At 39.7% G+C, this 21,771-nt stretch overlaps 1 protein-coding gene across 7 annotated transcripts in view; it reads right to left on the bottom strand.

Moving 5' to 3' along the window:
• Nucleotides 1–350: 350 nt before the first annotated feature.
• peak1 (pseudopodium-enriched atypical kinase 1) overlaps nucleotides 351–21,771 on the bottom strand; it is an 89,226-nt gene continuing 67,805 nt past the window's right edge. For 5 of the 7 annotated variants that reach the window (XM_067500651.1, XM_067500650.1, XM_067500649.1 and 2 more), the window contains 4 exons: nucleotides 21,315–21,374; nucleotides 15,958–16,205; nucleotides 9,400–10,211; nucleotides 351–4,516 (listed from right to left, as the gene is read on the bottom strand). In XM_067500651.1, coding sequence (XP_067356752.1) covers nucleotides 3,152–4,516; nucleotides 9,400–10,211; nucleotides 15,958–16,205; nucleotides 21,315–21,374 — 2,485 coding nt within the window. In that variant the 3' untranslated portion in view covers nucleotides 351–3,151. The remainder of the gene's footprint in view (nucleotides 4,517–9,399; nucleotides 10,212–15,957; nucleotides 16,206–21,314; nucleotides 21,375–21,771) is intronic. The other 2 variants (XR_010914131.1, XM_067500654.1) reach the window with 2 other exon arrangements.

Here is a 21,771-nt window from a genome sequence, read left to right as displayed (position 1 = left end):
ACCTCCACTGTAATCTGACGAGCAGCCAAAGGTTTTAGAACTTCAAGTTTTAGTTGAAACCAAAAACAAACCGCAAAGGAAAAAAGTTTCCTTTGAAATGTAAATTGCAGCAACTTCAGTCAATTTTTGGGTTTTAATTTATTACATTTAGATCTCAAAACTCATCTTGGTTGCAAAGGATTTTATTTTAAATGTCATACCAAAGTTTTGCTCCCAAAAATATTTTGACTGCATAATTAGGACTCAACATAACCTCTATGTACTGCAACACCAGTTCACACATCTAATTTTTCTCCTCTCCAGGGTCCATCCAACATACCAGAGTAGTAATGACACAATGATACAAAGTGTTTATATTTATAAAAACATATATTTATTGTTCTGTTACCGTAGGTTAACTTGATTAACAATAAATGGCGGCAGGCCAGGGAGGCATACTGTACACATTAACAGGAAGCCTTAGGAAGCTTCTGGTTTTTTTCTGTTCAGTGGCAATCAACAACGCAAGGAGAAATAACACAGCAAAGAGAGACGGAGAAAAGGAATACATTGCTGTAAGCCAAACTGTTGATGAATGCTGAGTTTCAATGGTACGTTCTAAAGTTGTCTTTTCATTTTTTTTCTCCAAGTGGTTCACGTCCTAAGCAGGTCTTTTTTTTATTAGTATTTTTATTATTTTTACAAGGGGGTAAAAATACTGTACATTGTTCAGTATCTCAATGCATTTAAAGATGTCTCCTTTGTTTATGACAGTGATAACTACTCACCGTTTTCTTCCTCCCAAAACAAGCGAGGTTGAAGAAAGTCAAGTAAAGCTTTAAAAATTAGTATGTGATATCTGACTCACTAAAGACAGAAATAGAGGTGCTCCATATTAGACAAAATAGTGTGTGGATTAAAATAGATAAAAGATAAAATATTTATACTATACAGTATATACTATATAAAGACTTAAATCTTTAGATACAAGGACAGCCACCAGTGCTGCCCACACACATTCCTCAGTACACAACCTCTTTTTTTTTAAGCAACCAACTCACACCTGCTTTAACTCATTTTCACTCCAAGGACCATTAACTCTTGTGCTGTATCTGCAGTAGGATCCTGATCCCAGAAGAACATTTTCTCCTGCTGATGAGCTGAACTGCTGCAGTTTCCAGAGAAGAAAAGAAAAACTTAAATTAGGCAAATTAGGTAAATGTGTGGATGCAAAGCCTTTTTCATTTTAGGAAACATTCACCCAGATGCATGTCAAGGGAACATTATGCACACAAGTACATCAAGTACAGTTCTAAGTGGAAGATCTCTTTTGTGGATTTTTTTTGCATGTAAATATATTGTGCATCAACTTGTGTTCACATGTTGCTTCCACTGACTCCGGACAGGAAGGTACTGATCAATAACTCAGAGCTCATTTAATTAAAACAGAGTAAATGTGTCGAATGAAAAACACGAATACACCAATGCAGGTTCTGCTGCAGGATAAATACTAGAGGACGGAAAGCAAGGCAGGAGGAATGGAAGTCTCAGCAGTGGTTGAGCAGTTTTCTCTTCAAGGCTGTGATCGTTTTCTTCATAAAAGAGTTTTTATGTGAAACAAAGTGGTTCAGTTGGAAGATGAATGAGACTGGGTCCAAATGTCTGTTTCAGTCCTGGCAATACTTTTACATTCCACATGCTGTAAAACAAATCAAATCCAGTTCCTCAAATTCACAGGAACTCTCCTCAGTCTCTCCTGCATCATCATCAAGTCTTCAGACTCCATCGAAGTGCACCGACACTCACACTGAATGTGCATATGTCGTCTATAACGCAGAACCGTTCAACAACTTGACAAAAACAACCCAACAAAGAAGTTTTTGCAGTCCCTTCAACATCCCCGTCTCCTACACGCAGTAAGAAGTTCTTCACACTAAACTTCAATTTGTTTCTAAAGTTGCAGGATTTAACTGACCAGGATCAGTTTATGTGCCACAAAACTAATGAAAGAGTAGTGAAAGGCTGTACGATATAGAATGTTCATGCACTGCTATCTCCAAAACAATACAAACATAATAATAATTGCACATAATCGGACTACAATCCAAACCAAAAGCCAAGGGAAGTGTCTAAAAGGTGTTAACTGTGCTCTGAGAACTGCAAAGGCAAAGTTAGCCCAGTGTTCATCAGCTACCTTATTGAAAGCCCTGTTAGGACGTGTGAAGTGTGCTATGATAGAACAGCATTTAAGCTTTTAATGTTTGAGTTAAATAAACCTTATCGATTTTGGGACTAACCACCAAAAAAAAGGTACTGTTTAAACATCAACATCATCCCCGTTAAGTTGTAAAAGTAAGTAGTAAAACAATAAACCCCCCCCCCAAGCTTACAATTTGTGGCAGATCTTTGGCTTCAGTGCTAAAAATTTTTTACTTTCAATTAAAAAAAAAAAAAAAATAGGTCACTGTTTGTTTTGACCTTTACTTCTTTCCTTATTGACTTCATTTTAAATGCTTTTTGTTTATTCTTTACAGATATGAAATATGCGCCTTTTGATAAATGAATTGTTGCTTATATGACAACAGTGTGGGACTGGGACAAAAACCTGTATATGTTACGCTATCTCAAGCTTCCGCTCTAAAAATCTAACTGTGGCATGCTGCCTTTAGATGTATGGTCAAACTTTTCTGTAAAATATTAATGTTTAAAACTCTAAAGCCTCAAATGTATTTCATTTCACTGCCTCAAATAAAGCTGGGAGACAGATTCCATTCATCATATAGCTTTGACAACTCTGAAAAATCCAAACATTCCTCACACATTTGTAAAATCACCACTTGTAGGAGTTGCGATACGTGCGTGACATGAAAAGATAAAATGTGGCTGTATATTTAATGTTTGTCTTCAGCTTGATTTGAGAAAAACATCAGACAGCCACTTCATTTGCAGGACTTGTGGCATTCATGCTCTTAATCTGCTATGAATAGCAAAAAAACAGCTTCTTCTTTGTGAACTGATTTGTCCATGGAGGAAGCACAGACACTGCACGACCAACTGATTACTTTTAGGTGGCTGCTGCAAGAAACAAAGCTTACATCACACTGTAGCATCAGCACTGGGACCACACAGGGGAAGTTGGATCTGTTGCTATAGTAACAGCTGGGAGAGGAACTCAGAGTGGCTGCGACTGAGTCAGGTGGAAGTTGTGTGCTAAATGTGTTTGGGTTTGGTTCTGTGCTGCGCGCTGTGGCTGGCTCTGGTTCTGGAGCTGAGAATGCGGCTGTGGCTGCTGCAGGATGTGCACCACCCGGCTCAGGGAGTCTGTGGTGGCAAAAGCCAGATACTGACAGCAAAGCCAGTCCTCTAGGCTCACACCGCAAGCAGAGTCCAGGGAGCGTTCCGCAAACTTGATCATCATCAGAGTCCGTTTCAGGTCGAGCCAGTTCTGGAGGGTGGCCTCTCGCTGGCTGGAAGTTGCCCCTGACATCGGGCCTGTGCTGCTGCAGCCCAGTGCCTGGAACAAGTCCTCTCGAGGGCCCCAGAGGAGGCACTGCAGGCATGCACGGGCCTCGCACATCCTGATCCTTTCAGAGGGGTTTACAGTGAGCAATAACCTGGCCAGCTGCTGCAGACCCTGTGAATAAAGCGATCTGACAGGCAGCGGTGGCAGGTCAGCCCAAGTGTACTCCCTCTCCTTTAGCTCTGGTGTTTCCTCAAAGGGGTTTGGTCGGTGCAGCATCTCATAGATGAGAATCCCAGTCTGAAACTCATCACACTTACGGTACTGAGTAGCTGTGATGATTTCAGGTGCTAGACGCGACTGGTCGCGCAGAGTACCAGGGTCAGCTGCCATGAGAGTGCTCTTCTGCTTTGCCTGGGAGAAGTTACTGATGATGAGGCGAGCAGGGCAGGTGGCGTTGGCAGCAGCACTAGCAGAGGTCGCCCCAGAATTGCTGCTGTTGCTGTTGTTGTTGGGCTCAAGTAAGTCCAGATTCCAGGGGTTGCCAGGCTGGCAGTGGACCAGCAGCAGGTTTTCCAGTCGCAGGTCACAGTGGGTCACATGATAGGGTTTCATGTGCTCCAGGCCGGAGCAAAGCTGTAGCAGCAGGAGACACACCTGACGCTCGTACAGCTCCGGGTTATGAGCATGTCTGGCTACACCTTCACGGACAAAGTCCGCCACTGTTTGGAAGGGTACTTCACGTGTAATGACCACTACTCTGCTCCTTAAGCAACCAGCAGTGTTGATGTGACCTCCTGCTGGGGTTTCATCTAATTTACCATTTGGAGCTTTGGAGTCCGTCATCTTGTTTTCACTCTTATTATCTTTCTCTTTCTCCTTTGGCCTGTTTACATCTTCCTCTTCATCCTCTTCCTCCTCGTCTTCTTCCTCTTCCCAGGGCAACAGACGGGTGGGGACATCAGCCAGGAAGTGCCCACAGTCCTGCTGGATGTTGAAATGCACAGGCAGACTCTGCCGAACTGCAAGGCTGTGGAAGAACTGCTGCTGTGTGTCCTTCACTTTGCACCGGCAGATCTACATAAACAAAGACAGGGAAGAGAACATTAATGTAAAGTTTGGTTACGACCTGGGCATCATCTCAGCTTCAATTTCTGAACTACCAATTTGGCAAATTCCAAATTTGCGATCAAGTATGCGTCTAGCAATATTCTTTGGTAATTACTGTCAAAAACTATTATGAAAAGAGAAGATTTTTTATCTTTACATTATTTGTCATCGTGGGGATATGTGCTTTGGGCTCCACATTTAGCACCTCAGTAAGATGGACTAAGTAATAGATACAGTGCAGTAACACATTGGAGACAGACAGTACAGGACAGCTAAAAATAAAAGTACATATCTGGACAGCATTCAGCAGTTACACAAAAAGATACACAACACATACTGTACCACAATATTTTAAAACCTCAAAGGGAACCGTGGCTACTGGCATCTTACATGAAATGGTGTTGATAGTCCTGATACAAACTGGAATAAACAGGTATTTTTAGTGATTCATCTTGTATCAATAAACCCTGTATCTCCTGCCAAAGGATAAAGAGTTGGAGACTGTGTAGGATGAGTGGGGTTGCAATCAATTTTTTGTGCTTGCTTAGTCAAGTTTTTTTTTGTTTTTTTTGTTTTTGTTTTTTTGCATAAGCTGGAAGGAGGGATGGATTGTGACATCAGTGATTTTTTATGGTGGATTTAATAAACTGGCCAAAGAGATTTCAGCAGGACTGACAATTCCCACACCAAGCAGTGATCCCATAGCATTTGACACTCTCTGAAACCCTCTGGTAGAAGAGTAGCACTGGCTTCTATTTATCACCATAGAGCCTAAGTCTCCTTAAACTCTACTATTTGTGAACACAAAGCTTATTCCTCACACAGAGGTCCACTTTTGTCCAAAAACTATTAAAAACCACGCGTATGACTCAATCCCACATGCACCATCCTTCTGCAAGAAATACTGTCGTCATTTGGGCACCAAATGTGTATTATTTCAGAGTTAAAAATAGCAATGTTTAACACTTAAAAATGACAGTGCCAAGCTGCTTTAGCCATTTCAGCCTTCAGAAATGAGACTTTATATCGGCATTGTCATTTAATATGGCTGAAATGTCTAAATTAAAAAAGCTGAGAGCTGTAATTTGCTTTATTTAAATGTTAACCTATTATTTCTTTAAAACGTTCTATTGTGGTATAAAAATAGACTAATGTTAATTTACACAACTCCACCAGCAACGGCCTGTCACCTGCCCTGACAGACTTTACAACAACCAGAAATATTCTGCAACATCAGGAACAAAATAGGCCACTTATTCAGAGAATACAATGTATTTTCTGTTGCTTTCCCACCTCGTGTGTGCTCCTTAGTTTCTCTATAAATTTGCAGCTCATGCCGTTAATGATATATAGAGCTGGGAGAAGCAGATAGCAGACTCCAGGCTGTCAAAGACAGAGAGCATGTCTCTTTCTCCAAAAGCCACAGTGACAGCCTCCACAGCTCTCTGTCTTTTTATACTTTGATCACAGCACAGAGTTGGGAAGTTGAGTCAAGGACAGTATCTGTCTCCACAACAGGGAAAGTGGTCACGACATGTTACTAAGGAATGTTTCGTTAAAAATATAAGTTGAACATGTTTAAACTAGTGACTCAGTTTTAAAAGTAGTTCGATTACAGAGCAAAATCTGTACCCAATACAAAAATATTTCATAAATATTACATAATGTCCTAAATAACATTGTAATTAATATCGCTTTCAAACATTTGAAAATACAGTATTTAAGGATATTTTCAAATATAAAGTTAATTTTAACAGAGAACAAAAATGCATTGTAAAATGACTTATTTCAAGCTAAAGCGAACCTTTATGTAAAAAATTAAAAATAAAGGCCTATTTTTGTTCTGCATGCAGTAGCTCACATCTTAATCATGATATACTAGAATATGGCTATACAGGGCACTGACATGATTACGGGGTGACCCACTTCTTAAAGTGAACTATAGCAGCACAAAAACAATTTTAATGTTCAACCTGCTCTCTAATGTCATCAGACTCCAGATATGCAAAAGTAAAGTAAATGTATTTTCTATTAAAACAATTACATGGTAGAAGTGTATCATTATGATGAGGTTTCTATTAACAGTTAAAACGTGATGTTGTATTATTGCCTTATTCTATATCAGTACTAGAAAACAGTGACTTTTTGACTTCGGTCTTCAACAAGTCTTGAACAAATCTGTAATAAAACTGTCTGTGTGCTTATATGACTTTTGCTAACTTAATCATTTTACTTTACGCATCTAGTACAGTTGACTTTAACCTTGGTGGTCTTCTGCATAATGTATGTATAGCTTATTATATGAGTGTGTGGTGTGAACAATATTGCAAAAGAGAATTCCTTTTAAATACACCATGTTACTATGAAAGAATGTGTACTGAATGTTTATTTAGAGATATTTGCTCTGAGTCTAAATCAGATCATTCTTTGAGAACATACTGTAATTGTAGAATATTTCACAACTGTATCGCTGATTGATTTAACCTTAAGATCTCTGCCACAATCAATTTAATGTACTGTCCCCTCTGATTTCCCTAATGCTCACATTTCAGGGACATTTAAAAACTTTACAGACCAATTTGTAGACCTCCTCTGAGAGTCAGGAATTCACACAGACATGGTGAAGGTGGATTATGAATAATTTCCACTGCATAAAAAATATCACAGCATGTAAGACCTAATTTGCAATGGGACTGCCTATACTTATGGGGTTATCGAAAGCGGAAGCACAACATAGGCCACATCAAAATGGAGAGTCGAGGAAAGTTTAATTGGGATATATGGGCCTGTTTGTCTTCCGCTGCTTCGGCTGCTCCTGGGTGCCTTATTTATAGATGAACATCATGAAAAAAGAAGACTTTCTCTTGAGCCTGCTACTAATATGAAGGCAAAGCTTTGAAGTGCAGTGGAGCACAGAGAATTTCATATCTTGTGAATAATGCAAACGTTATCCATATCTTATTTGTATTTTGCTTCAGAAGTCTTCCGGGTCTGCCCCTGACCCCCACCTTTCTTCCTTCTTTCTCTCTCTGCCATTGTGCACAGGACACACACAAAAACACAAATGCATGCACACAGATAATTATTATTTTTTTAAACACAGGGTTGTGCCCTAAAGGTTCAAACTTTAAGTGCCAGTATTTCAGCAAAAACGTCCTCCTCAGCTAAGTGAGTGAGAGAAGATTGCAAGGACAGCCACAACCTAATGTTAATTCTATCTAAAATTTATTCTGATGCAGTTTGGTCTCAAAGCATAAACAGAAACACTAATAATAATATACTAATAAATGCAGAAAATATGGTATGTGTTGCAAATATTTGGTAAAAGCAATATATATTAAATGTAATTCAATGCAATATATGATCTACTGTAAAATGACTTTACATGTGATCTGTAGCAAGGGCAGGGAGCAGGTGGAGGAAAATCTTAAGAGGTGGAGGTCTGCTCTGGAAATCAGAGGAATGAAGGTTAGTCGCAGTAAGACAGAATACATGTGTGTCAATGAGAGGGACCCAGGTGAAACGGTGAGGTTACAGGAAGCAGAGGTGAAGAATGTGCAGGACTTTAAGTACTAAGGGCTCAACGGTTCAGAGCAACTGAGAGTGTGGCGAGTGCAGCAGGTTGGAACGGGTGGAGAAAAGTGTCAGGTGTGTTGTGTGATAAAAGAGTATCAGTGAGAATGAAAGGAAAGGTGTTCAAGACGGTGGTGAGACCAGAGATGTTGTTCGGCTTAGAGACAGTGGCACTGAAGAAAAGACAGGAGGCAGAACTGGAGGTAGCAGAACTTAAGATGTTGAGGTTCTCTTTGGGAGTGACGAGGAGAGACAAGATCAGGAATGAGGACATCAGAGGGGACAGCTCATGTTAGATGTGTTGGAGATAAAGTCAGAGAGGCCAGATTGAGGTGGTTTGGACATGTTCAGAGGACAGACTGGGAGTATATTGGTAGAAGGATGCTGAGGTTGGAGCTGCCAGGCAGGAGGTCTAGAGGAAGACCAAAGAGGAGATTATGGATGTAGTGAGGGAGGACATGAAGTTAGTTGGTGTGAGAGAAGAGGACGCAGAGGACAGGGTTAGATGGAGGCACATGATTCGCTATGGTGACCCCTGAAAGGGAACAGCCCAAAGGACAAGAAGAAGAAAATTACTTTATATAAATTAAATTAGTCTTTCTCAATACCAACTGTGAGAACAGATAACAGTTTAAGACTCATATTTTCATATTAAGTGGTTTCACATGCATCAGTAGACTTGGGCTGCAACTAATAAATCCTTTGCTTATCATTACTAAATTATTTCCACAAGTAAATCATTTGCATTATTGGTTAATTTGCAAATTACTTCTTCAATGAATGAACTGGAGTTTTAATCTATGAAATATCAATCATGCAGGTCAAAACTGTTTAGCTAATGACATTTATGCTTGAAAACACCTCCAGTGAGCTATCAATTATCACTACTTTACAAACTAGGTAGACTAGATTTTTACTAAATCACTGCAGCTGTACAACACACCACTAAATGCATTTCACCTTAATTTAACATTAACTGGCTTGTTTCAAATTATCTACACACCATCATTAAATCCACAAGAGACATCATGTTATGTTTACTGGATTAACTTAATTCAGCAGTTTAAAAAACTGAAATGCAGTGATTTTCAGGAAACTTAACAGACAGACTTGAATCTGTCTGAGCCCTGAGACTACAAGCAGAACCTTTTAAATTGTATATCTTCTTATAACAAAATGCAAACAGGATCAGGATGTGAATCATGATGAAAGTGCTCAGTTTTAACATTGTTATTAGGCAGGACAACCTGAACTACAAATAGAACCAGGCATCTTACCTTGATGGCATAGTTGACCAGAGGGTCCTTGGCGTAGGAGGCAGTGTAGTAAACAGCATCCCCCGCCTCACAGCAGGGCTTTCCAGTGGTCAGCCTGAAATGGGACCAGCTATCAGTGCCAAACCTCAAGTGGTCCTTCTGGCCGGCCATGAAACGGTCCTCACACTTTGAAGCCAGTTTCCGCAGGGTGTCAGTGTGGAGTCCCCGGATCCTCCCCACCACTTCATCCCAGCTGTCCAAACCCCTGTAAAGAGCAGCTCTGTGAGGTTTGGTACATCCTCCTCCAGCAGCAGCAGTGGTTCGACCTCTTCCAGCCAATGATTCAGTACTCAGGTAGGGCTTCCTCTCTCTGCCAGTGGAAGTATTCGGTACAGCAGGTGCGGTTTGAGGAACCAGGGAGGACAGGCTATTAGTTGGCCGGCCCTTGTTGGTGGTTGTAACTGCCGATGGCCTCTCTAGGGAGTCACCACTCTCATGGTCGTGGGCCCGATGAGGTTCGGAGCTAAGAGAGGAGCTCTGACTACCTGTCTCCCAGGTGGAGTCCAAGTCGTAAAGAGGGTTGGCCACACTGAGGTTGGTGCCCCCAGGTTTAGCCTCAGCCCGAGGTCTCAGAGCTCCCTGAATTGGCTCTTTGCCTCCAAGGCTGGGTTCAGTACTTGAGCGAGGTACACCTTTCTTGGGTAGTGGTGGTGGTGTGGCCTTAGGGACTGGCTGGTCAGAAAGGCTGTCTAAGTCGATGGAGGCCAAGGTGTCGTTGGATGCTTTGATGTTTCGTGGTTGCTTCAATGGGATCATGTTGGCTCTGGATTGACCTGGATGAGAGGGAGAATCTTTACTGTATGAATAAGATTTAAAATCAATAGACTGCTTAAACCACAGTAGCATATATAATTGAGTGTAGAGCATATTATTTGCATGGCAGTTTCAACCAGGAATAGCCAAGACAGCCATTGCTGGAAAGTAAACAACCCAAAACAAAAGAACTGCAGTAAAGGTTAAAACTTACACCTGACATACAAATCATTCAAAACTCTTATCACCAGCTCCCCCAAAGAAACTTGTTCCTTTACTTGGCATTTCATGTCACCTTCAGGCTTGCTGCCTCTTATAAGAGAAGGGGGCTGACATAAGGTTGTGTGCTGCAGTGCATAAGGGAACTGGTGGCCTTGAGGGGAATTCAAGCCAGGGGGCCGGACAGCTGGGCACAATTTGTCCCTCCAACCATACAGCTGCCCGACTCAATCTGCAGTCCTGTTCTGCAGTGAAGCTTAAATAGGAAGCATGTAGACCAATTTATCAGGCGCTCAAAGTGACCTAATTTTCTTGGTTGATGATGGGAATGGGTTAGTGAGTTGAGGGGTTGATTAGACTCCTTCGATGTTCTCTGGAGTTGAAGATTCTAGAAGCTGATGGATCAGACACAAGTTTCTGATAAGACTGAAAGAACAAATGAGTAGTATCGCTTATGTGGTAGCAACGAGGCAGCCTAACACCTTAACTGAGTGGGTGTACAAGGTCACAGACAACCCTACTGTGCAGCTTTTAACTCACCAGGGAACGCCCCAATTTCATGGAAGATTATGATGGGAGGCTGCAGAGTGTTATAATATGACGCCTTTTAAAGTCACATCCTTTGCCAAATAATTTCTCCCATCAGGATGATTAAGGAATCTGCTTGGACAAACCATTTGTCTTTGCTTAGCACAAAAGCAACTTATGCAAGTAACTCCTCACGTGTGCATCATGCTGCCATCATCTTATGAAAGAAGTAGAAGCCTTAAGAAAGAGCTGTCAGGATAAAGTAAATGAGTCTTGTTAATCCCCGCCTAGAAGGAATATATTTAATGTGTTTCCTCCAATAATCGCCAGTAATCCATCAAAAAAAACAACTGTCTCCCTCGTCCAGTCATAGGGATATTTTATTGCAGCAATGTGGCTGTGATTTCATAAAATTACATCACATTGAGTTTGTGACAGTCACTTTGCTTAAAACTAAGAATACAGTATTTTTAGAATGATGGTATAATGCATACAAGTACAAAATTAATATAATATGAGTATGCTTGATTTGCAGATTATTAAAATAATGTAATAATCAATCTGTGTATGAAATGTCAAAATATAGTGAAAAATAACTTCTCAGAGTTTAAAGTCTTCACACAGGCTTTGAAATGGGATGAAACTGACAGAGCGAGAGAGAGAGAGAGTTTGAGCGAGAGAGCGCCTGAGCGAGAGAGAGAGAGAGAGCCTGAGCGAGAGAAAGCTAGAGAGAGACAGAGCGACAGAGAGACCGAGCGAGAGAAACCGAGAGAGAGACAGAGCGAGAGAGAGACAGAGCGAGAGCGACAGAAAAAGCAAAACTTCATATCTAAGAACACGAAACCAGCAAATGTTTGGCATTATGGCTTGAAAAATGATTTGATTTAGTGTAATTGCAATAATTATAAAATCACCGTTCGAGTCAAGTTCAATCAAACGTCTTTTTAATCTAATACAAAATGTTGTGATACCACTACAAAAAACTAAATGTTTAAATTGAATGTGCTATATTACCTGTGCCTAGCAATTCTGTATTGGGAATTCACTTAAAACAACCGATTTGAATGACAGTATGATATATGCAGTGGTTAACCCCGTTAAATCTATTTTCAGTTACTACTACTTAACAGTTACTGGAGAACGGTTTATAGTTTTTTTTTTAAACATGTTTTGTCCTGAGTTCAAAAAGACAGGAAATAAAAAGGGGCATGCATGCACACAAACACACACCAATCTATTATCTAGTATAGTACAGTATAGTATATTAAGTATATAAATCAAATATACAACCTAAAAGGATAGAGATTACATTTACAATTCAGTTATCTAGTCTTAAGTATATTTAAGCTATAAAACTTTCAAATAGAAGAAACCTGACTTCCTACATAGAAATATTTTTTAATCAGTCCAGTTAGAATAAATATATATAACAAAAATTCCACATTAAGTTATTGTATTTGCAATTTCGGTAAACTGGTATTTTCCAACACTTGCTTGGCAGTAGAAGGAGGAACTTGTTGCCGTAGCAGAGTGATTACTGTTCAGCCATTGTGCAGCAATAAAACTAACTGACTCTGCAATAAGAGGATGATGTAGGAGGTGGGTAGAATATTAGGAGAGGAATAAAACAGTAGCAGTAAAGTATGTAGCTAGAGGTGCTAAATGTGAGGGAAGTGACAGAGATGGAGAAATATAAAGAGCTGAGGGGGCGAGCATCACAGACAGAAAGACAGACAGGTAAAGAAAGTAAAATACTGAGAGACAGGGAGCAAAACAAGCCTACCTCAATTCCACTAATGCCTTAAAGTTTTTGGGTGAATGCAGTGCAGCAGCTGTGCAGGGAGGCAGAGAGCTCTGCTTCCATCCCTGAGAGTCTGTACGGAGACACTGGTGCCAACAAGCAGGCTCAATGTTACCACCAAAACTGGAGATTTCTCACTGAGTGAGGCAGTGAGGGCTCTGCCTCCTACTGCCTGATGCTCGATATAAAAACACAAAGTGTGTTTGAACACTGCAAATATAGCAAGTCAGAGAGCGAGAGAAACTTGCACTTGAAATTTGAATACGATTTTCCTTTAAAATGTGTCAACAGGGATTACTGCAGCCAAAAGTGAACAGCAGAGAGAGAGAGAGAGAGAGAGAGAGAGACAGAGACAGGGAGGGGAGACAGAGAGAGAGAGGGAGGGAGAGAGAGAGACAGAGAGAGAGGGAGGGGGAAGAGAGAAACAGAGAGAGAGGGGAGAGAGAGAGACAGAGAGGGAGGGGACAGACAGAGAGAGAGACAGAGAGGGAGGGGACAGACAGAGAGAGAGACAGAGAGAGAGAGGACAGACAGAGAGAGACACAGAGAGAGAGACAGAGAGAGAGAGAGAGAGAGAGAGAGAGAGAGAGAGAGAGGAGAGAGAGAGACAGAGAGGGAGGGGAGAGACAGAGAGAGGAGAGAAAGAGAGGAGAGAAAGAGAGGAGAGACAGAGAGAGAGACAGACAGAGAAGGAGAAGAGAGCGAGAGAGAGAAGGAGGGAGAGAGAGAGAGAAACAGAGAGACAGAGAGAGAGGGGAGAGAGAGGGGGGGGAGGGAAGAGAAGAGAGAGAGAGATACACAGACAGAAAGAGAGATAGAGATAGACAGAGACAGAGAGAGAGAGAGAGAGAGACATACAGACAGACAGACAGACAGAGAGAGAGAGAGAGAGATCAAATCAATTCTGAAATCTTGAAAAATAGAAAAGAACAAGATCGATGTGGAAACTTAAAATAGCCATCACTCTGCTTCTGGGTGTTAATCTTGAAGGCCATACACACACTTCCAAACAAAAATGAAAGTACAATGACTGAAAAACAAACAAACAAACACTTAATACAGCGTTTTCCCTCATTAGCAGCATGTAGAAGAGCTGCAGGCAGCCCATCGTGCGTCATTCAGGGAGCTTTTAGCATATTCACAATATATCCATCCATGGTGCTTATGTGCATTCTGATCATCACACAAACACAGCGTACCCAAGTCGCACATAACCTTGTAAAAAGCCTAATTAGTGCAACAACAGCACACACACTTTGCTCTGATCAAATTACTTTCTAAACACCACACAACCAAATTTGTAAACACACACGAAAGCACCTCAGCTGTGTATCTGCTCCAGACCCACAGTCTTCACCCTATCGCTTTGTGTTTCTATTTCTCTTGCTCTCACACACAACTTGATCACAGCTAGATTATTTCCCACCTAGAGAAGGTGTCATGTTTAAAGCTATACACAGCTAAGCACAGCTACGTTTGACTGCTATGCCTTTACGTCCGTTTGCCGCTTTAAAAGCCTGCTCTTAATGTGCTTTCATGATTCAACCACCTCCAAGCCTGTTGTACTGAGCCTCTGTCAAGTCTCATGAACAGACTGCAATAAGAGCTTGTAACATTGCAGTCTGAAGCATTATAAACCAGATAATAGTTGGGCTTATTATTTAGAATACAGATATAGTTTTTTAAATTGTCATAGGATACTGAGACTTAATATTTCTTTAAATCCCCCAAATCACTAGTGCTATGTAAATTTTGAGCTTTCAAAAGTCTGCAAAACCACATCTTATTTTTTTTTTTAAAGACACTTATGTAGAATAACAACGGGATTAGAAGCAGCACTTCTCAGTAGTAGCTTGAAATTATATAATGGTAATAATATATAATTATTTGTCTGTGCTGCACACGCTGGAAAGCTCAGGTTAGAAATCTTGACTTTTTATTCCAGATGGAAACTGATATTGTGCTCACGAACTACCTGAGGAGCTCTGTGGGAAAAAAAATAAAAAAATCAAGCACCTGTAAGTGATTAACTCAGCTTTATGCCTGAGTCAGGCCAGGTAATTGAAAATGTTTAGTTAACAAACACAGGCTAATTATTAGTTTAAGATGGTAGGATAAAAACTTTTATGACATTTATTGCAGTTAAGCTATGAAGTACATTTTCTTGTGATGTCCTTCGTGTAATGTTCTTAGCATAACCCTGCTCTTAGCTTATCAATCATATTAATTAAAAGCAATGCAACAAAAACTAAAAAAGAATACAAAAAATAGCATTTAGATGAACATATGTTAATCGGCATGTTTTCGTTCTCTTTGTGTCAACACGTGTTAAAGCAAATGGCTGTGATGAGATTAGTCCTAACAGAGAAGAAGCTGCTCCGTTAAACTTGACTGTTATTCTAGATTCTAAGTGGCAGGCTGCAGGTGAAAAGATGCGTCAAGATTCTGAGCTCCAGCTGTGTTAGCAGGTAATAAATTATGACTTGTCACACGTGGAGGTGTGGCGGGTGTGCTTCAGAAGTTGCTGAAGAAAAGTCAAATCCCCTACAGTATTTAAGATGGAAGTGAACCGCAGACACTCAAGAGAGGGAGATTGTGGCATCCATCCACTGATTCCAGTTGAAGTACCTAATAATGCTCAACAGAACCTTCATGTGGACACAGACATCCAAAGACATATGATGCATTTTGGAAAACACAAACAAACAGGACTGGATACAATTACAACTTGAGTCCTATGGTTAAAGTCTAGAGTGTAAATTTTATTGCACCGAGAACTTGTGGTGTGCAATCAGCAGCTTATTTGCAATTTCCCCTGGTCACATTTCTATGAGTTGCACGGTAAATTACAGTCAACTGTGTTTTTGCTTAAGGAAACACACACACGTGCTGTAATAGCACCTGGTGCTTTCAATGTTGTGATGTACAGGGCTCAGGAATGCCACTGGACTGCCATCTTCTAACTACAATGAACTGTTTTCTGAACTGTTTTTTTTTTTTCACGTCTTAAGACATTTTTCCCATGCATGACCCAAGACCACCAGAAATATCAGTCCTACACACAAAAACATCTTCATTTAGACAATAAGATCCTGTTCCAACACAGCACAGTAAATAAATAAATACTCTTAAGTTTTGTGTCAACTACTATATGTACAGCCCCAACATATTAATTCTTATAAACTATACCGCTGTGATCTTGTGTATGTCATTCTTACCCAGGTTGCTGTATGTAGCACTGCAGCGGCTGGAGGCGGGAGAATGGGAATGATGAGAGTGATCTCCATCATCCTCATGCTCTCCGAGGCTGGCGCTGCCGTCGCTGGCTGAAACTGGTATGGCAACCTGGTTGGCATGGACCTCCTCTCCCTCCCCAAGCACCAGCCCCAGATTCACTTTGGCAGGCGGGGAGGCAGCACCAGGCAGTTCTCGATCCTTGGCACTGCTGGCACTGAGGGGTACCTGGCTGCACATGACACAAAGAAACATGGCTTGTTTAGTTCCGGAAATGCTGAATATTTGCTCCATTAACAGTTTCATCAAATCTGTTCTAAATGGTTTTATTTGATTATTTATCATTGACAATGTGCAAAAAAAGAAAATTCAGATGATAATAGCAAGCTCCATTGTGAAAACAGTAGTTATTTTTTCTATGACGGATAAGGGTATCTGACAGCATAAGATACGAAAGAAACACATTCTGTACAATAATGCTTGTATCTGCTCATTTTTTGTGTCTCAAATCAATATCTGTATCACTTCGTCAGCTCAATGCATCTTTCTCAGCAAGGAAAGAAACGGAGACAGCGCAGTTCTGAGTGGGGGGCTAAAGCCTAGCTGCTTCATAAGCAACGACACATATTTCGCCTGAGGGGAGATGAGAAGAAAATGTCAAAGCAGGTCAGAAAGGTGCGTGATAATTAGTTTTGAAGACAGTATGGCTATGATTTGAGGAATTTTAAAAGGTGAGATGAATTTCATCTAAATCTGCCCCAGCACACTGTGTTATGATAAGGTGGCAGACTTAAATGTGATCGTTAGTTGTTTTTTTCTTTCTTAACACTTTAAACCTGTAGGAGTGTAATGAACTATTGCGATTTTGCTGAGGAATAAAAGAATGAACCAAGAAGCTTGGAAAGATGGAGCAAAGAATTAAATAAAACATAAATGAAATGCAATGTGTTTTCTGAGTGCAGCAATGGTTACACAGATAGACCTCATGATATTTATGTGAACATGGCCTTATGAAACATTATGTCTGTTCCCCTAATGATTTGTTGCATTTTACAGCTCTGTTGTAATGCTGCTAAGCCTTACTGGAAAGCCTTACTACAGACGGATATATAATGTTCCTCTTTACAATGCATTCAAAAGGATGACATTTCTTCATAATGTACCGACAGTGGCCTGACTGAGCTGTGGGCATAAGAAATCTGTGGTATCTTACAGTTACTCAGAGTGTGTTATCACAGAGAGAGGTGAGATTGCACATAGAGACTGCAATCACAGTGTAAAAGCCCTGGGGATGCTATGAGGAGACTCGTCATAGACTGTAGCTCATTGCTACCAGAGCTGGAAGTTGTGGAGGCAATCTGCCAAATACCATCCACGTCTTCACAAGCAAGAGCAAACATTTTACACCGCAATGTATAAAAGGCTAAACATATTTTATGTGCAATGTAGTTTTATTATTTTCTTTTAAAAATAACTAACAATAACAGTTTGATTTTTAGTATTTTTTTTCCCTCTTCTTCTTTTCTACGATGTATGTGATACATATTATTTAAAATGAAATGAGGTGGCCAAAACACTAAAACCACTTCAGTGCGACTCCACTGCCCACTTTGACCACAATAATAAACACATAGAATTTTCACATTGATAAGTTTTAACCTAAAAACTGAAAAATGACACCTTGCAAAAGTAGAATTCACGGCACTGCATTGAATTGCATTAAATTGCACAGGTGGTTATAATGATCAGTGCATACAAGTACCACATGTTACAATGAAATTCAATATATGCATTTAACCCAACCTCCTTGTCAGAGTAGTGGGGCAATTGCTGAGAGGGCACAAGCTTGGTAATGTTTTAACTAGAATGTTTTACTACTGTATTTGCAGGAGTTCACATTTTGAATCAGGTAACCCACCATACATTTTAATACAACTTTGACCATTACATGTTTACACGTTTTATTGCTTCTATTGCACGATATACACTTCACTGACTAGATCTTCAAGTGCTTTCCAAATGTAAATGCATTACACATAATGCAAATGTTTGGCATTATTAAGAAAAAAAACGTGGCGAGGCCTGCAGCCTCTGTTCACCGACAGCAGCACACCTGTGTCCATGAGACAAACAACTACCGCCTACAAAAAAAAACTATATCATTCAGTACAAGCATAATCTTTGGATGAAGCCCCAAAAGTATGTTGTTCATTTGTACATTGTAAGCACTAGGGATAGATTCTCAGCTGAAAAATAATCAAATATAAATAATTTGCATTTTGTTCAAGTATGTTATTCAAATTGTAAAATGATAGAGATATTTTCATTAAATTTAAAGAAAGAATGCCATTGTGATATACAGTATATCATTATGAGGATATGAAATTAACCATATATGGTCATATTGTACAGCCCTACCTTTCAATGTGACCTGTGTGAGAAATCAGAGCGTCAAACAACCTGGCTTATGACCACACAGGTTAAGAGACAATCAAAATCACTGTAGATATTGTAATACACAAAAAACCTGCTATCCATACTCGTGGCACGTGGCTTTTAAAAGTAGCACCGTTGTTTGGTGTTAAGATCGTTTCTAATTGTGGCAGTGCCTTTAGGAGTCTGAATTGTTTGATCTACTGCAATTATTATCCCTGTCCTGCTGCTGAATAATTAGCAGACATAGTAAAGTAAAACTAAAAAGGTAAAAGGTCACAGAAAGTTAAGAGAGCTTGTATCATAGCCACAGGCACTTTGATAGGTGTGGCTCAAATATTTATCACATGCTCAATCATTTCCTTTGATTGTAGTGTTGAACAAACACTAGATTTATGATTTATGTGATCATAGCAAAACGTCTCCCAACAAATACAGCTCGAAACACAGCAGAGTTCATAGAGGGCTTTATCTAATGCAAAAGTCTGTATCACATCTTTACAGCAGCTTTTGCACCAGTACAATTGTCAAGCCAGCCAGTTATTCACAGCCAGTTATAGTGTAAAATTTAGAACCAATCCAAACCTCTTTGCAAGCAGTCATCAAAACAAAAAGTAAATGACTAAAAGCTAAATGACTAAAAAATGTCCACTTCAAAGTTCCTTAAGATATTATTAGAATACATTGGAAGGAAATGTCATTTTCAGAAAAATTCTATTACCAGGACATTTTGGAGACATTTTGAACACAAGAATTATTACAGTATCCTGACTATGATGCCACTGAAAAGAGAGCAGCTAAAGAGCACTTAAAGCATCATATTTGACATGTTTATGTTCCGTCTTCGTACGCCAAAAGCTATCTGTGTCTCTTTTAAAGGGACAATCAATAGTTGTCACAGTTAAGCACTTGCCAGAATTCATTTCAAAGAAAATACTCATATACATTGTTGGTCAACTTGAAAACTAATGAACAAACTATAAAAAGAAGGAAGAATGACTAAAGTTGATTAAAAAATAAACAGCCTATTAACAGTACAGTACGGTAAAACTGAAAGCAGAAGATTGAATCAATCTTTTATGACAAATTTCCTCTTTGACTGTTCCCTATTTTGCCTACATGAATACATTTAATTACTGCACTTAGTACCACTCATTCTAGTGAACACTATTATTACCGGATCATTCTCAGTTATAAAAATAGCCAAAAAAAAGCACCAAGTCACCAGCCAATCTTTAGTATACTGTATAATCCTAATACAGTGTGGATACACGCCTTGAGAGGCCCCTTGGGAGAAAGAAAAATACCTTTATGGCTACATGTTTCTGTGTCAGGACCTGACTTGTTCAGGCAGTATGAAGCTGCCTCAGTGTATTTTACTTATTCACAGATCTCTGCTTCGAGGAATGGACAAAGCACACATCATAGAATCTGAGAAAGCTATCCTCCTGCTTAAGTCAACATGATTTCAAATGGCCCGGATTTGTCACAGGTACTTACAGAAGTAAATTAAAGGAACTGGTTCAGTTCTTACCCACTGTACTGGCTCACACAGCTTCCCATTTGGAAACCTTGAATACAAGGCAAAGGTGAATTCACATTCTAGCTAGAGCTGTAATCGTAAGCTGGCCAGTTGTGAAGAATCAAAAAGCAATATCCTTCGTGTGTTCTTTCCTTGTGTCTGTGTTTCTCTCTCTTTGAATGTTCCTACCTGCGTTAGGTAATGTGTGTTTGGCAGGGCTGAAGAGCACGCCCACTCTTAGCCAATGCAACCACTGGAGTTAACCCCTCTTCTGCCAGTAAAAGCACAGGGTCTGGCGAATGACCTGTGTTATCATTTCTCCTAACTATGGAGACATATTCTTTGAACTCAAGTATTACATTTAAAAAACTGTTTTGGTCGTAGAATGTCCAGGGCTACAGAAAGTCTCAGAGAGACACAGATGTTTAAAGCTCATAAAACTGGCTGTTACACAATACTTATCCTTACTAAGAGTTATTTACCGAATTCACTTTCCACAAGCGCATTTTTTCTAAATATTAATTTAATCTACTGTACCACCAATTAAAGCATAGGCACCAATGCACATCTTAAGCTCTTTTTTTTTTGTTTTTGGATTATGAGAACGACGAATTAATACTTAGAGGTAAACAGTAGTAGGTTACACTGTAACATACCATGTGATTTCATTCACAGGGAGGGCTGTAAACGGCAGGGTTACTTAGGGTTAGAATCTTTGTACAAAAAAAAAAAAAAAAAAAAAAAATTAACAACAGGTGTAAGAAAATAATGCATACTACACTCAAAGTGAGATGCCAAAGAATGTGAGAGGTTAATCTGGTTCGCTTCATTCGACAAAGCCATATTATATATTTGTGTAGCCAGTATGTAGACTTAAACAAGGTGTAACAACAGTTTGACTGAGGAAAGTATTGTTGAAAATAAAATTAACCTTGTGTCAAATATAAGTAAATACATTTAACTGAAAACAGCTAGTCTGTCTTTTAATGTTAAGTCAGATGTTCCCGCTGCTACATGAAAAAACATTTATCATGGGGACTTTGCACTATAGTTCTTTGCTGAAATCAGGCCCAGCTAGTGGCATTAGCCGTTACTGAAAAACGCATCTAGCTTTTTTTTTACTCAACATTATAAGCCAAGTTTATATTTTACTGTTCTTCCATCATCATTGTATTCCAGAATTAATGATAATAATTACTTGTAGATTTTGGCTTTAGATTTTTCAGTAACATGTAAAATAAACTACCCGTCTTCAATATATGCAGCAAAGCCCAACATAATCATGGTATTATTAATCACGGTATTGTCCAAACATATCATGTCCCTTACAAAGCTAATGCATTCTTGATACCACTTGTTGTGAGAAGAAAGAAGAGACAAGAGCACCTGGAAGAAAGAAATAGATGACTCAAGTTCAAGCTTGTGGAGGAGAAAAAAGCAGGGAACCTAGGGAAAAAAAGAGAAGACAGAATGGGGCCGAGTTCTTGACAGGAAGAAGCAGTGAAATATTTACACAGTGCTTTAGGCTCAAAGTATAAAATATGGGAGGAAAATATGGTACAGGAGCAAGATATACATGATGAAATATAAAGTGATGGTATAAAGCTAAGCACCTTAAATACAAGACAGAATGTATGGATATATAATATGCAATATAAAGGTAGCAGCAATACAATAGGACAAAAGATACAGTGTAAGGAAGAGATCAAATGTAAAAGAACAGGTGAGAAGATGAACACCTGAACAGGCTCTGCATGACCTAAATTTGTTTGAGGGTGTGACACCTGCTGAGTAAACAATCACAAGCATCCCAGGAAGAGGCAGTGAAAAAAATACTGTACAG

The sequence above is a fragment of the Channa argus genome, chromosome 4, assembly GCF_033026475.1.
Source record: "Channa argus isolate prfri chromosome 4, Channa argus male v1.0, whole genome shotgun sequence".
NCBI lineage: Eukaryota > Metazoa > Chordata > Actinopteri > Anabantiformes > Channidae > Channa > Channa argus.
The sequence above is the reverse complement of the archived record's forward strand: the minus strand, read 5'-3'. Positions and strand labels throughout refer to the sequence as shown.